This window comes from Ovis aries, chromosome 13 (assembly GCF_016772045.2).
Source record: "Ovis aries strain OAR_USU_Benz2616 breed Rambouillet chromosome 13, ARS-UI_Ramb_v3.0, whole genome shotgun sequence".
NCBI lineage: Eukaryota > Metazoa > Chordata > Mammalia > Artiodactyla > Bovidae > Ovis > Ovis aries.
The window spans coordinates 32,690,295-32,704,236 of NC_056066.1; the positions used below are offsets into that span (position 1 = coordinate 32,690,295).

Consider the following 13,942-nt stretch of genomic DNA (forward strand, 5'->3'; position numbering starts at 1 on the left):
TTAGAATGGACTGGTTGGATCTCCTTGCAGTCCAAGGGACCCTCAAGAGTCTTCTCCAACACCACAGTTCAAAAGCATCAATTCTTCGGCGCTCAGCTTTCTTCACAGTCCAACTCTCACATCCATACATGACCACAGGAAAAACCATAGCCTTGACTAGACAGACCTATATATATATAATAGATAACCAATAACCAACAAGCATCTACTGTAAACACAGGGTATTATTGAGTACAAAATACTCAATATTTAGTAATACTGTATAAGGAGAAAGAATCTAGTTCCCTGATCAGGGATTGAACCCAGGCCCATGCATTGGGAGCATGGAGTCTTAGCCACTAGACCACCAGGGAAATCCCAGGAATAGGTATGTATTTGTTTGTTTCATTAAATATGAGACAAATTTTCCAATTGTTCAGTCACTAACTTGTGTCTGACTCTGACACCCCATGGACTGCAGCACACCAGCCTTCCCTGTCCTTCACTATCTCCCAGAATTTGCTCAAGCTCATGTCCATTGATTCAGTGATGCCATCCAACCATCTCATCCTCTGTCCCACCCATCTCCTCCTGCCCTCACTCTTTCCCAGCATCAAGGTCTTTTCCAATTAATCAGTTCTTTGCATCAGATGGCCAAAGTATTGTAGCTCCAGCTTCAACACCAGTCCTTTCAATGAATATTCAGGACTGATTTCCTTTAGGATCGACTGGTTTCATCTCCTTGCTGTCCAAGGGACCCTCAAGAGTCTTCTCCAGCATGTCATAAACAGTGGTTATATTCTCAGACCCCCTCCAACTATTTAAAATTAATCTACAATGTAATCCAACCTAAATGCATTTATTATACATAAGCAATATTTTATAGGACTATTTCCAGGAGATAAATTTTAGGTTCCAAGCTGTAGGTAAATACTCCAGTTATCTTTTGCTATATAACAAGTTTTTGAAACTGAGTAGTTTAGGGACTTCCCTGGTAGCCCAGTGATTAAGAATCTGCCTTCCGGTGTGGGAGACATAGGTTTGATCCCTGTTTAGGGAGCTAAGATCTCACATACAGTGGGGCAACTGAGCCCATGTACCGCAAGTACTGGGTCTGAAGGCCTCAAAGAAACATCCCACATGATGCAACGAACATCCAGTACCGCAAAAAAAAGAAAAAAAAAACACTTTTAAAAAAAGAAATCGAGTAGCTTGAACAATAACCATTTTATTACATCTCATGATTTCATGGGTCAGGAATTTGGGCAGGCCTCAGCTGGGTGATTCTTCTGCTCCAAGGGTTCCAACTGGGATTACTCACTGGTACTCAACTGTCGAGTGTGCTGGTCTGGACAGTTCAAGGTTCCTCCCTTGTCTGATGCCTGGGTGGGGATGGCTGGCAGGTTGGGATCAGCTGGGTCTATTGACTCTGACATGGTACTCTCTTTGTAATTGGTCTTCTCACGTGACATGTTAAAATTCCTCAAAAGAGTGTTTCAAGAGACCTAAGCGGAAGCTACAAGACTTCTCACCTAGTTTCAGATAGCATGCAATATCACACTTCTACCACCTTGTACTGGTTCCAAGTGAGTTAAAAGAACTACCAAGATTCAAGAAGAGAGTGGGGACTTCCCTAGTGGTCCAGGGATTAAGAATCTGCCTTGTAATGCAGGAGATTTGTATTCAATCTCTGGTCCGGGAACTAAGATCCTGCCTGCTGCAGGGCAACTAAGCCCACATGCCACAACTAGAGAGTCTGTTCGCCACAACGAAAGATCCCCATGATGCAACAGAGATCCTGAGTGCTGCAACTGTAGGCCTGCGACCCCTTGGAGGAGCGCATGGCAACCCAGTGTTCTTGCCTGGAGAACCCCATGGACAGGGGAACCTGGTGGGCTACAGTCTATAGGATTACACAGAGTGAGACATGGCTGAACAACTTAGCACACACACATGCACCACCAAATAAATAAGTGAATAGATAAAAAAAGATTCAAGGAAAATGGCTGCACAACAATGAGATACAAGTAGGCATGGGTCACTAGAGCACCATCTTTGGAGGCTACCTCCACAATGGAGATTTAATGCTCTAAATCTGTATAGGTGAAATACCGCTCACATTTTCATAAGGAAAAAAATTATGTTAGTGAGTCTCAAACTGTAGTCTTACGGAAACCTACTGTCTCACTGTTGATGTTGAATTATGTTGATCTTTCATATATTTGGAATAAAAACTGAGATGAATCATTTTTTAAAAATCAATCTTTTGTTTCCCTATGAAAATATTACTTAAACCCTATTGTTTGATATTCCTCACTTGTGTGATGGAACAATTTTTTGAAATATTTTGTTTTTGGGAATTCCTTGGTGGTCCAGTGATTAAAACAGTGTGTTTACTGCCAGGACCCAGGTTCAGGCCCCTTGAGGAACTATTAATAAGACCCTGCAAGCCACTTTGTGTGGCCAAAAAACAAGAAAAAGAAACATTTTGTTTTTCACATAGCCTTTTTTCCTTCCTGGTTCTGTGTGGAGTCAGGCTCTTTGCGCTCACTCGCCTAGAAGTGGGGTGTGTGTCAGATTCCAAAGCAGAAAGCTCTCGTAGATACTTCCCTTTCTGGATTTTGTTTTCATAAAGCCTGAGCTTCCAGAATCTGTCGTGCACAAAGAGGAAAGAGGTGAGAGTTGAAAGGCAACTAAAGGACGCTGAACAGCAGAGCTTCCCAGAGCTTCACAGCTTAGCCCTTCCGTCCACCTCGTTTCTCTCACCAGACCTGTGAAACCACCCGAGTCACTTCTTTGTATCCTCTACTCCATGGAGCAGTCTGAAAATCACAGCTGTAGAACAATCATTGCTCAGATCTGAGTTGGGGAACAACTGGGAATGGTGGAATGGAAGTTGAGGAACTTCAGGTACACAGACGCCCATGTTTCTCTTCTGTAGATTTTTAAAAAATTATTTAATTGGAGGCTAATTACAATATTGTAGTGGTTTTTGCCATACATTGACATGAATCAGCCATGGGTGTACATATGTCCCCCATTCTGAACCCCCCTCCCACCTCTGAGATGAAGAAAACAGTGGAGTTACAGGTGACTGGAACTGTTTAAGCCTGGAAGTATGGAAGAATGTTGATGCTGATCATCAAAAACGGAGAGCTGAGTAGTTGTACTCACTATTAGCAGGGAGTAATTTCATCTTTGGAATACTAATAAATCTGAGGTTAACGGAAAGCATCCTAAACAAGGTGGCCTGCACACAGCTGGAGAGATGGGAACGTCACTCAGGTGAAAAGCTCAGGGCTATAGAGAAGAGACCCCAGCAGTTGTTGAAGTGAGCTCCAACAGCAAAGAGCAGAAGACTGAGGACAGAACCTTAATGAGATCCTGCTACAAAGGTTGAAAATCGGTGACCCGCGGGCTACAACCACCTTCTTCTTTGACTATTGCTTTCTTACTGAAAACGTTGTTCTTTAATATCATAGACTGTCAGAAACTGCCACCCAGAGTTACATCAGTAAGAAGAGAATATTCCATTCTTACCTAAGATTTTAGGACACAGAGAGGTAGCCTCGATTGATTCTCAAGCCAGGTGCAGAGCTGTGGAAAAGGGGTTTCTGGAGACAATACTCCACATCTATCTTAACTTTGTAGTTAAAAGGAAACAAGACTTTTTGGGTACACTTGTAGTCCAGATCTGGTATCACACAGCAGTGCTTTGTTGGAACCAATCAAAATACAGATTCATTTAAATTTACCTAAACACCACAATTTCCCCAAAGCTCTGTAACAACTCCATCCTTTTCTGTGTTTGGTGCGATGTCCCAAGATGCCTAAGGTGTGAACTCTTCCCCCTTTGCTGTGGATCAATAAACCTGAATCTTAGACTGGATTCATTTCTGCAGACATTAGCATGATCAGGGGAGGACAGAGAACAACTGGAGGCTCTCATAGTACACTCCTTTAGGATTGATCGGTTTGATCTCCTTGCTGTCCAGCAGACTCTCAAGAGTCCTCTCCAGTCAATCCTAAAGGAAATCAACCCTGAATATTCACTGGAAGGACTAAAGCTGAAACTCTAATATTTTGGCCACTTGATCCGACGAGCTGACTCATTGGGAAAGACCCTGATGCTGGGAAAGATTGAGGGCAGGAGAAGGTAGCGGCAGAGGATGAGATGGTTGGACAGCATTACTGATTCATTGGACATCACTTTGAGCAAACTCCAGGAGATATTGAAGGACAGGGAAGGCTGGGGTGCTTCAGACTGTGGGGCTGCAGAGTCCCACACGACTTAGCGACTAAACAATAGTACACGCCTCTTTTTTTTTTTTTTAAATTTTTGGCCACGCTGCAGCAGCATGTTGGGTGGGATCTTAGTTTCTCCACGTGGGATGGAACCCCTGCCCCCTGCATTGCAAGACGGATTCTTAACTACTGGAGCACTAGGTAAGTCCTACACTCTTCCATTTTACGAACAAAAATCGGGGACTAGGATTAGCGGTCCTAGTCGTCTTTGCAGTTTTTCTGTCTTCACACTCCAGATGTGGAGACTGATGAGTTCCATAGGATTATTACGGAGTCATTGGGACCGCCAGTTCTCCGGGGGTCTTCTCCCACCTTACCCTACTGTTGCACTTTTCTTCAGCACCTTCTAGTCCTCAGACGAAACTTCCTTTTTCTTATTCCTGTCCCCCAACCCCCTCTCTTAGGAATGAGCAACCACTTGAACCATAAGCCACGTCCCGCCCTTCATTCAAATCTTCCTTTTTCTGGCAAAGCGCTCTAAAAAGGTGGGCTAGAAATCAATGTATCTCCAGACAAAACAGAAAGCGAACACGTCCTAACAGGAATATAGTTTTTCACTTAAACTACAACGTCAAGCACTTTTAACAAGGTCCCTTGTCCTCTACAGAAAAAAACGTTAGGGCATCGCTTAACTCCGCGGAATCCCCTGCGGGGTCGATAGCTCACTCTGCGCTTGCGCGTCCGGTAACTTGGCCCTGCAACCCCGGCGTGGAGCAGCGGCGCGGCCGCGGATTGGTCGCCGGGGCGCCGGTCCGCCGCGCGTGCGCAGTTCTCCGTCCGCGCCGCCCATCCCGCCGCCAGTCCGCGGCCTCAGGAGTGGTCAGGCTGCAGCCGGCGAGCCGGCGAGCCGACAGCCGGGCAGGCTGAAGGTGGGCTCGGCCTGCTGTCTCCCAGGAAGACAGGGGGGCTCGCGCTCCCGGTCTCCGGGATCCGTCAGCCCAGCAACCTGCCCCGCCAGTCAAGGGAGAAGCTGAGGAGGCCCCGCCGCCGCCATGGCTGCCATGATGGGTCGGAAGTGAGCCTGTGGGTGACCGTGCCGGCCCGGGCGCTGCCGCCCAGGTCCCGGCCGCCCCGCCGGTGAAGCGCGACGCTGCGGACCGCGGGCCCTCGGCCTTCGCCACGCTAGCCCCCTCGGCTCGGCCTACTTCCTCCAAGACTGAGCGGCGGGGAGTGGCTCCCGGCCTCCGGCCCCGGCAGCCGGGAAGATGGCGGACCCGGCCGAGTGCAACATCAAAGTGATGTGTCGCTTCAGACCGCTCAACGAGTCGGAGGTGAACCGCGGCGATAAGTACATCGCCAAGTTTCAGGGAGAAGACACGGTCATGATCGCGGTGAGTGCCCCTGCCCCCACCCAGGCTCCCTCCTTCGGGCCCGGCCGCCCCGGGAGCTGAGAGAAGTGGGGAGTGAGCGGAGAGCGAGCTTTGGGGCGCCCCAGCCTCCCCAGTGGGGTCCGACGGCCCAGGGGAGGGGCTCGGCGCCTCGTCGGGTGCTCCGGGGTCTCCCCACCCCGGTCTGCAGCGCCGGGGACGGGAGGCACCCGCCCTGGGTCCCGGGCACTCCCCTACCTGGGGCGCGGGTGGAGCTGTCGGGGAACCAGTTGAGTGCTCGTTCGCCGGCTTTCTGTGCGCCTGCAGGTTCTGATGTAGATGTAGTCGGTGTGTCGGACCCCCTTCCCCTCAGATTTATCATTCATAAATCAGAGTTCGGCCGAGAACGTTGGGATCTGCCTTACCGAACTTTAAATAGTAATGATATTTAGTCTTAAAAGAAATCTTTAAGGTGCGTTAGGCCGTCTTGTTTCCTCCGTGGAGAAGGAAAACCATAACTAACAGTCGCAGTTATGCTGGTACCTTCAGTGTTCACCCAACCCGCTTTTTGAGTTTACAGTCACAAATGGCTAATCCAGGACTTGTAGAAAGGAGTTTTCTTTAGAAATCGAAGCGCTCGATTTTGTCTCATCCACCAACGGATCTCGCCGATCAACGCTGGGTTAAATAAGTAACCAAGAGACTAACTGGGTTTTATGGGGTAGCACTCCGGGAAAGAGTGTTAACTTTTCGTGTGTATATCAAAATATTATAAAAGCAAACTTAAAAAATATATATATATAAAAATTTAATCAGTAAACTAGATTTCTTGTTAGTATCAGATTCCTACTTCTACAATTAGGATCTGCCTTGAAGAAAAATGACTTCGATAATCACAAAGATGGTGAGATAATGTCTTTTGTAACGTGAAACATAACGTGAAAGGTCTTGAAAATAATTCCCAATTCAAGGAGATTAAAATGGAGAGTAAGATAACTGCCTACAGAACAGTGAACTCTGACAAAAAATTAAATTCCTCTTTCTTGCTGATGCCATCTTTCTACATTGCTATCACGCCTCCCAATTTTAGTGTTAACTTTTTCACCTTACCATTTAGCATAAGTTTAAATATCTTAATGTAGAAATGGGACAGAAGTATCACAGGAGATGGAACATTGAAGGTTAGAAGCATTGACATGTAAGACAGAACTCAAGTTCCTTGAATTTTTATGTGAAAGTTTCCAAGTTCTGCTCTAGAAGATTAATGTCATAGCTCCACATTGCTTGGGAGGGTTTTGGCAAACAAGTCATTAGGTTCCTAATAACTGCCAGCTCTTACTGTGTGAAGACTGTCAGGCTGGTTCTTTGTTAACAAGTCCACAGAAAAACCCTTGCTATACATGACATCATGGAGAGGCCAAGAAGTTATACACAAAACTAATCATCCTTTTCCTTCAGGATGAGATATTTCACATGATTTTAGAGGATGCTCACTAGGCCTGGATTGTTAGTTGGCCAACACTAGTAGGCTGTTAGTTTCTCATATGATTTTTGTGATTACTCAGCCTCTATAGTGGTTGACATAACCAAGCTATTTTCCTTTCAGATTTGTGTTAAGGCTGTTTTATTTCTTCAGATTTTTTTTTGTATGTGGGTATTTACACAAACCTATAGTATTATGAAAATTTATTTGTTGTAATGGTAAGATTTAGGATTCACAAAATGTTTTATGGTTAGGTTAGAAGATAGCCTTCTGTTGCGGGCCAAATATGACATAAGATAGGAGGAAAGAGTTAAAAGAAAATAAACAATTAGCACAGGAAGCACACATTTATTTTAGGTTCTTTTCCTTTGGATAAAGTTATTTTAAGTTCCTTACTTAGGTTTCCTTAGTACTTAAGTCAATTCAAGTGGTGATATTAAACATCATGGACAGGTAATTTAGTCATAAACCAGTAATGTACAGTTAGTTGACTTTTACATAAACTGGTAAGCATTTTAGTCGTTTCGGGTTTTTATTTTTTTAAGTATAAGCAGAAGTATATGACAACTGAGTGTGATAGAGCTTTAGAAAGTGTAAGGCGACATGTTTAGTTCATTAGTTTCAGAAACCAGTCTTCTGCATGTAGAAGTCATTAATTACTCTGAGATCTCTCTTAAAAAATTTTTTTTAAGTGCATTCTTTAATGTTTTCTTTTAAAGTTATCTGAGAATTTGTAACGGCAGCTAGAAGTGGAAATAGAAACCTCTAGGTAAAGTCATCTCTTGTTTTTTCTTCATTTTACTGGATACTCACCCTGATTCAAAGTAAATAGATTAAGAAGGAACTGCTGCGGTGCAGCATTTAAAATTAAATTGTCTGAAATAATTTAAAAACATTTTGTACACAGCCTTCTGGTTAAATCAAAATTTAAAAAATAAGTATTTTAGGGTGTTACCGAATTGTAGGTATAATCAGTGCTCACAAGGAAGGTAATTTTTTAGGATTCTGATTTTCATCTAAGTTTAGTTTCCAATATATTGTCCGAACTTTTTTCCTGTTACTCACGTAGTCAGTGATTTTAATGTGATGTGACCCCATAGCTGTGTAATCTTGCAGTGTTTTTCTGTGCTTTGCAGCCTTTGTACAGATATATATATATATATATATATATATATATTTTTGGTAATTAAATGCTCAGTGAAGTGCTATACATATCACATATTGAATGAAATAGAAATGTGTTATTTTTTGAAGATCTTTGACAGTGATATGGTAAAACTCTTTGCTTTAGATAAGCAAACTTGTGATCCACAAAAACTGGGGCACAGGGGAAACGCCTTCTGGAGTTCAAAGGAGCCAGCTGAAAACACTGAATAAAAGAAATCAATAAGAAAAGTTATTCCTTCATCTGTTTATGCATCATAAAAGTGGAACATGCATACATGCATCACGTATCTTTACTATCTATCATTCCTTAAATGGTATACTGTAGAGGCCGCCAGAATCCAAACGGACTGTTGTGGTTCATTGAAATTAGACCTAGTTCTTACCTCCAACACAGCACAGTTTCCCTTTCAAATGAATGATGATTTGATGTTCGATCCTGATTACCTTATATATGAAAATTGAAAAAAGGAGCTATCATAATATACCTTTACAGCTGCAGAATGTTAGCCCACAATCAGTGTCTAACTAAGGAAAATCTAATATGATGTAATCCCATGTGATCTGAAAATCACTATTCAGAATTCCAGAGAAAGACATATTCCTGCCAGAAGTGTGTCCTTTGTAACCAAATTTGGTGTTCAGCCTGGTCTGTGCAGATTCAGATAGGAACCACTCAACTTAAGAAATCTAAGGTAAATAAACATTCCTGTTTGGTTTTGTCTCCTTGAAGCCTAAGTTAGATGTGAATACATCTTGTGTGTTGGAGTATTTTTGAAGATACACATTTTTAAAGGCTGCATAATGTATATTTCAAGACCAAGGACCAAATTTTTAAAGATATGGATATCCAGATCATGAGTATTTAATTTATTTGAAAGATTATTTAAGAAAATTATAATTCAGTTTTGGAATTAAAGTAAGGCTATTTTGTCAACTTAATAGTAAGCACTGAAGGTAGTTTTTTATTTAACAGTGGTATAACTTCAGATACAACTTAGCCACTAAACCATCACCAACAACTTTAAAAAGTCACTCAATCCCAGCTTTATTATCTTTATATCTGCATGTTCATATTCTTATTCTAATACAGTGGTAGTTTGCATATTTGGTGTGAGGTGATGCCTGAATAAACAGCTGCATAAAGTATCAGCTTTTGAGGCAGACTTTATATTACCTGTTATTTTTGGCATATCTTTTTTTAAATGTTGTGAGCAGTTTAGTCGATGTAAAACTGAAGATAGGACTTCAGTGGTGTTTGTTCTTTTTATCGTTTAAATGTTTATTTTAATAAAATAATCATTTGCCTTATTTTGGAAGGATGCAGTTGTCATACTGTTACCTGACTTCTACTGATTAACTTGTTTCTTCAAGCAAAATTAGAATTATTCGTGAATTCACTAATCATGGGGGCTGTCTCTGTTTCAATTCAGTTAACATTGCTGATCACTTATATTCAGTTCTCCTATATAAGTGCTTAGCTTACTGTTCGAGAATTTATCCAGCCTTCTCCTCTGTTGTTCTTTGTGCCCTACTCTCATACTAATTAAATGTCATTTCTAAAATTGTGTTACTCGCTTACAATATCTCATACCATGTCGTCATTTGGTCACTAAGTCATGGCTGATTCTTTGCAACCCCATGGACTCCAGCATGCCAGGATTCCCTGTCCTTCATGATCTGCTGGAATTTGCTCAAACTCTTTTCCACTGAATCGGTGATGCCATCCATCTCATCCTCTGTTTTCTTCTGCTCCTGCCTTCAATCTTTCCCAACATCAGGGTCTTTTCCAATGAGTTGCTCTTTGTATCAGGTGGCCAGAGTATTGGAGCTTCAGCATTAGTTCTCATACCTTATAGATTCTAAATAAATGTTTGCTGAGTAAATGAAGAGAGAAAAATACTTTTTTTTTGATAGAACAAAATATAAGTATAGTTTATTTCTGTTATTTTGTACTTGTGTTTTCAGAATTATCCTGAATACGTCTTGTGCCATCAGTGAAATAGTAGATTGTCTTTTATTAGCCACACCTGTAGATTTGAATGTCAGTGTCTCGGAATCTTAGCAGAAGGACACTGTGTGTGTTGTAGCCAAAGAATAATCAGATGTTGAGAAGCCTACATTTAATTGATGCCAAAGGGAGGTCATCTGAGTATATCCTTCAGGAATGCTTTCAGCTGCAGAGAGAAAACAAACAAACAGATGGTGGTTTAAATAAATAAGAGGTTATTTTTCTTACATAGGAAGTCTGGAGATGGACCTTTACTTCTTGCTGACTCAGTTACCCTCTGTCATCCTTAGTTATTGACTTGTCATCATCATATCTGTCTTGTTTGCAAGATGCATGCTCCAGTTCCAGACATTCATCCCAGAAAGGAGAAAGGGCAGCTTTGGCTGAATTGATTCTCAGACACCTCCCAGCAGACTGTCACTTCATAGTGTCTAGAGCTGGGTCATGTGGCCAGTAGTTACAAGGAGACTCAGGTAGCAAGTGGTTAGTTTCCAGCCTGTCTGGTGGGAGGCCAGAAGGGGAATTGGGAATGGCTTTGGCCTTTAGGGGCTGTTTGTGTCATTGTTAGTGTTATTCCAAGCTTTGGGGAGGGGAATTGTGGGGTATAGTTTCTAAAAACTATGATCTTTTTTAGCTAAGACCCTAGGCAGTATTCTACAAGGTGAAGGATTTTTTCTGGGGTCATGATTGTTTATTTTGGGGCCCAGCTCCCTTCCTTTACTTTAGAAGAGACTAGAGAGCTGGCACGGAGAAGGCAATGGCAGCCCACTCCAGTACTCTTGCCTGGAGAATCCCAGGGAGCCTGGTGGGCTGCTGTCTGTGGGGTCGCACAGAGTTGGACATGACTGAAGAGACTTAGCAGCAGCAGCAGAGAGCTGGCACACACTTACTTCCAGTTCTGAGAACCCTTGTGCTCCCTCACTCATCTTTAGATGCTTACTTTCTCTCTCAGATTACTAATTGTTCCTGCCAGCTTTTAAACTTGCTCGGATCTTGCCCATCATAAAACATAGCTTTCTTTGAGCCACAGCTAGATTTCTGTTCAGTTACCTCCTGTTCTTTTTTTACCTCTTTCCAATCTGATCTTTGTCATTGGAGTCTTCAATTTTGCCTTGACCTCTCCACTATGTATGAGATAGTCACTTCCTTGAAAATTCTTCCTTAACTTGCATGGATAGTATATGCTCTGATTTTCATTTCATGCCTCTGGCTCCTTCCCAAGCTGTATCAGCTGTGCTCAAATTGTGTTCTCTAGGCCCTTTAAGGGACCCACAAAATCAAAACTATTAAAAATAATGTTAAAATGTGTTAGTTGCCTTTTTAACCATGTTGACATTTGATTTGTGCATCCTTGCACTTGAGATTGAAAAACATCGTTTGGTTTCTTGACTCTCCAAGTTCTTTGAACCTCGGGATCCATAAGCATCTTGTTCCCAGTGCCTGGAGTGCTTCCCCACACTCACTGTCTCCCGTGAGTAGCATTGACGAGACTGACAGTTGGTGTGCTCTTTATTCTTTGGTTTACTAACATCCCTTCTCCAGAGTGCTTCTCTGCTGTTCTTCTGCCTTCCCCAGTCTTAGGTTCTCCCCTAAGTGCTGTCATAGCCCTTCTGAAGTACCCTGTTGTGCAGGATGGAATTCTAGTCACTTAATTATTTGTCTGATACCTGCCCCGCTGTTACTTCCACTAAAGCAGAGAGTGAATCTGTCATGGTCATCCTTGTAGTGTGGTGTCCAGCATAACTGGCATTCCATAAATACTTCAGTGGATGAACGGTTGAAATGCTGTTGCACTGCACTGAAAAGCTGAATGGGATAATGGAAGGAAACCTGAACTGAAAGGAGACTTGAGATTGAATTTTAATTTTATCGTTTACATATTTGGACCTTTCACGATTCTAATTCCTTATCTGCAGGATGAGTTAGTGTTGAAAACAGAGTCTCTGTCTGCCAGAAAAGAGACTCATTAAGTAAAAATCACTCAACAGTATGAGTGCCCACCATAGTAACACTTAATTTCTGTGCTGGGCCTTGGAAATAGAACAAAGATTAAGACAGACATACTTTGTTTTGTGGAGTTTATTTAGTGGGTTTGTTCCTGGGCCCTAAGTAAGGACTTTTCCGGAAAGGTTCTAAGTGATGCATCGTAGGTATCCTATTTTGAAGGTTAAATATATGGTGATGTCTTTAAAGGAAGGGCTTAGAAATGTCTGTTCACATTTAATTTGTGTAGTTGAAACTTTTGTTTCTGTTTTTTAGTCCAAGCCTTATGCATTTGACCGAGTGTTCCAGTCAAACACATCTCAAGAGCAAGTGTATAATGACTGTGCAAAGAAGATTGTTAAAGGTAAATATATTATACCTTCTAAGTCATCCCAGCAGTAAGTCCAGTTTTGTTTGTGATCTCCTCAGTTTACCCAGCTTCTTTTTTTTTCATTTTACCTTCCCTTTCTTTTTAGTTAGTTGCAGAAGTTCAAATAATAAAAAGGTCAAATATAGTTAAACCATATTGCTCAAATTTCATGAAATAATTTATGTAATGTTGTACACATATCCTTGGAATATGCAGTTCTATTAAATATTCCCAAGAGTTTCTAAGGTAGCTGTTCTAGAAATATAGCAGCATGAGAATGAAGACAAAATTACTAGACAAGTTTCTAAAAAGTAATAGGAAATGGCAGCCTGTCATTCTCCTGTTCCAGTGTTATTCCTTCCCCAGGGACTTGCCCTGTAGTCAAATGAGAGACCCTTGAGGAATTCACCAGAGGTGCCAAAGATGAGAAAAGTGTGTACATTGCTATTAATACCATTAACCTATGCTAAGATATTTTCTAAAAACAGAATCTTAGAGCTGAGAGGACGTTGTGATTATCTGGATTTATTAATAAACTTTATAAAAATAAGTGCAGAAATATATCAAAAGGATCTGATGATTAAATAACTATTGCTTTGTGAAATGATTTCTTTCACTCTTTGACAGCTCTAATTGTTAACAAATACTTCTCAGATTGAGGTAGCATCTGTCGTCTTATATTGTTCACCGAGCTAGTGGGATTGGGATTCAGTATCAGGTGGTTAGGTTAGGATTAAGTAGGAACACAGACATTTCATCCAGTAACAGGAGGAAACAGTTCTATGGGTAGAAGAAGTAGGTCCATACCTGTGATGGAAGGAAAATGTTCATTTCCTATTAATTTCATTTTGTCTCTGATACAGGGAACAGAGTTGTTAACAGAGGGGGGATGGGGGAGGAAGTGTGAGGAAAAGGTATGAAGTCGTCTAGCAGTGTGGAAGTGAATGGATTAGGGAGATGTGGCAAGATTGCCAGGTAGCATTTAGAACGCACTTGAGGTTAGCTGCCAGAGAGTTGAGTTTACCCACTTGTGGGTTTACCCAGTCCCTGTGAGTTTGCCAGGAAGTACACAAGAAGGAGAGGAGGGCAGGAGATGTAGTCAGGAGAGTGATGCTAATGGTGAACTGTGGAATCTAAGCTGGCTGAGGGGGAGAAGGATGCAGGTTGCTAGGGAAGGGGGTGATTTACTATGGGACAGTGAAAAAAGGTGGTAAAATTACAGTCTCAGTGGAGTGAAAGGTTTGCTGAAATCAGGGTAATAGAAGGAGTAAAAGGAAGTGAATACTTGATGCTCGGAAGGCAGTGCAGTTGGTAGTGAAAGGAGTGTGACCATGGACTTG

At 42.1% G+C, this 13,942-nt stretch overlaps 1 protein-coding gene and 1 long non-coding RNA gene across 3 annotated transcripts in view; both read left to right on the forward strand.

The window, feature by feature from the left end:
- Positions 1–5,083: 5,083 nt before the first annotated feature.
- KIF5B (kinesin family member 5B) overlaps positions 5,084–13,942 on the forward strand; it is a 47,002-nt gene continuing 38,143 nt past the window's right edge. For both annotated transcript variants that reach the window (XM_015099603.3, XM_015099604.3), the window contains exons 1-2: positions 5,084–5,615; positions 12,509–12,596. In XM_015099603.3, the coding sequence (XP_014955089.1) occupies positions 5,490–5,615; positions 12,509–12,596 (214 nt within the window). In that variant the 5' untranslated portion in view covers positions 5,084–5,489. The remainder of the gene's footprint in view (positions 5,616–12,508; positions 12,597–13,942) is intronic.
- LOC132657622 (uncharacterized) lies at positions 5,641–11,526 on the forward strand. The gene is made up of 2 exons (XR_009596046.1): positions 5,641–7,843; positions 8,821–11,526. It is a non-coding gene; the product is annotated as an uncharacterized LOC132657622 (long non-coding RNA).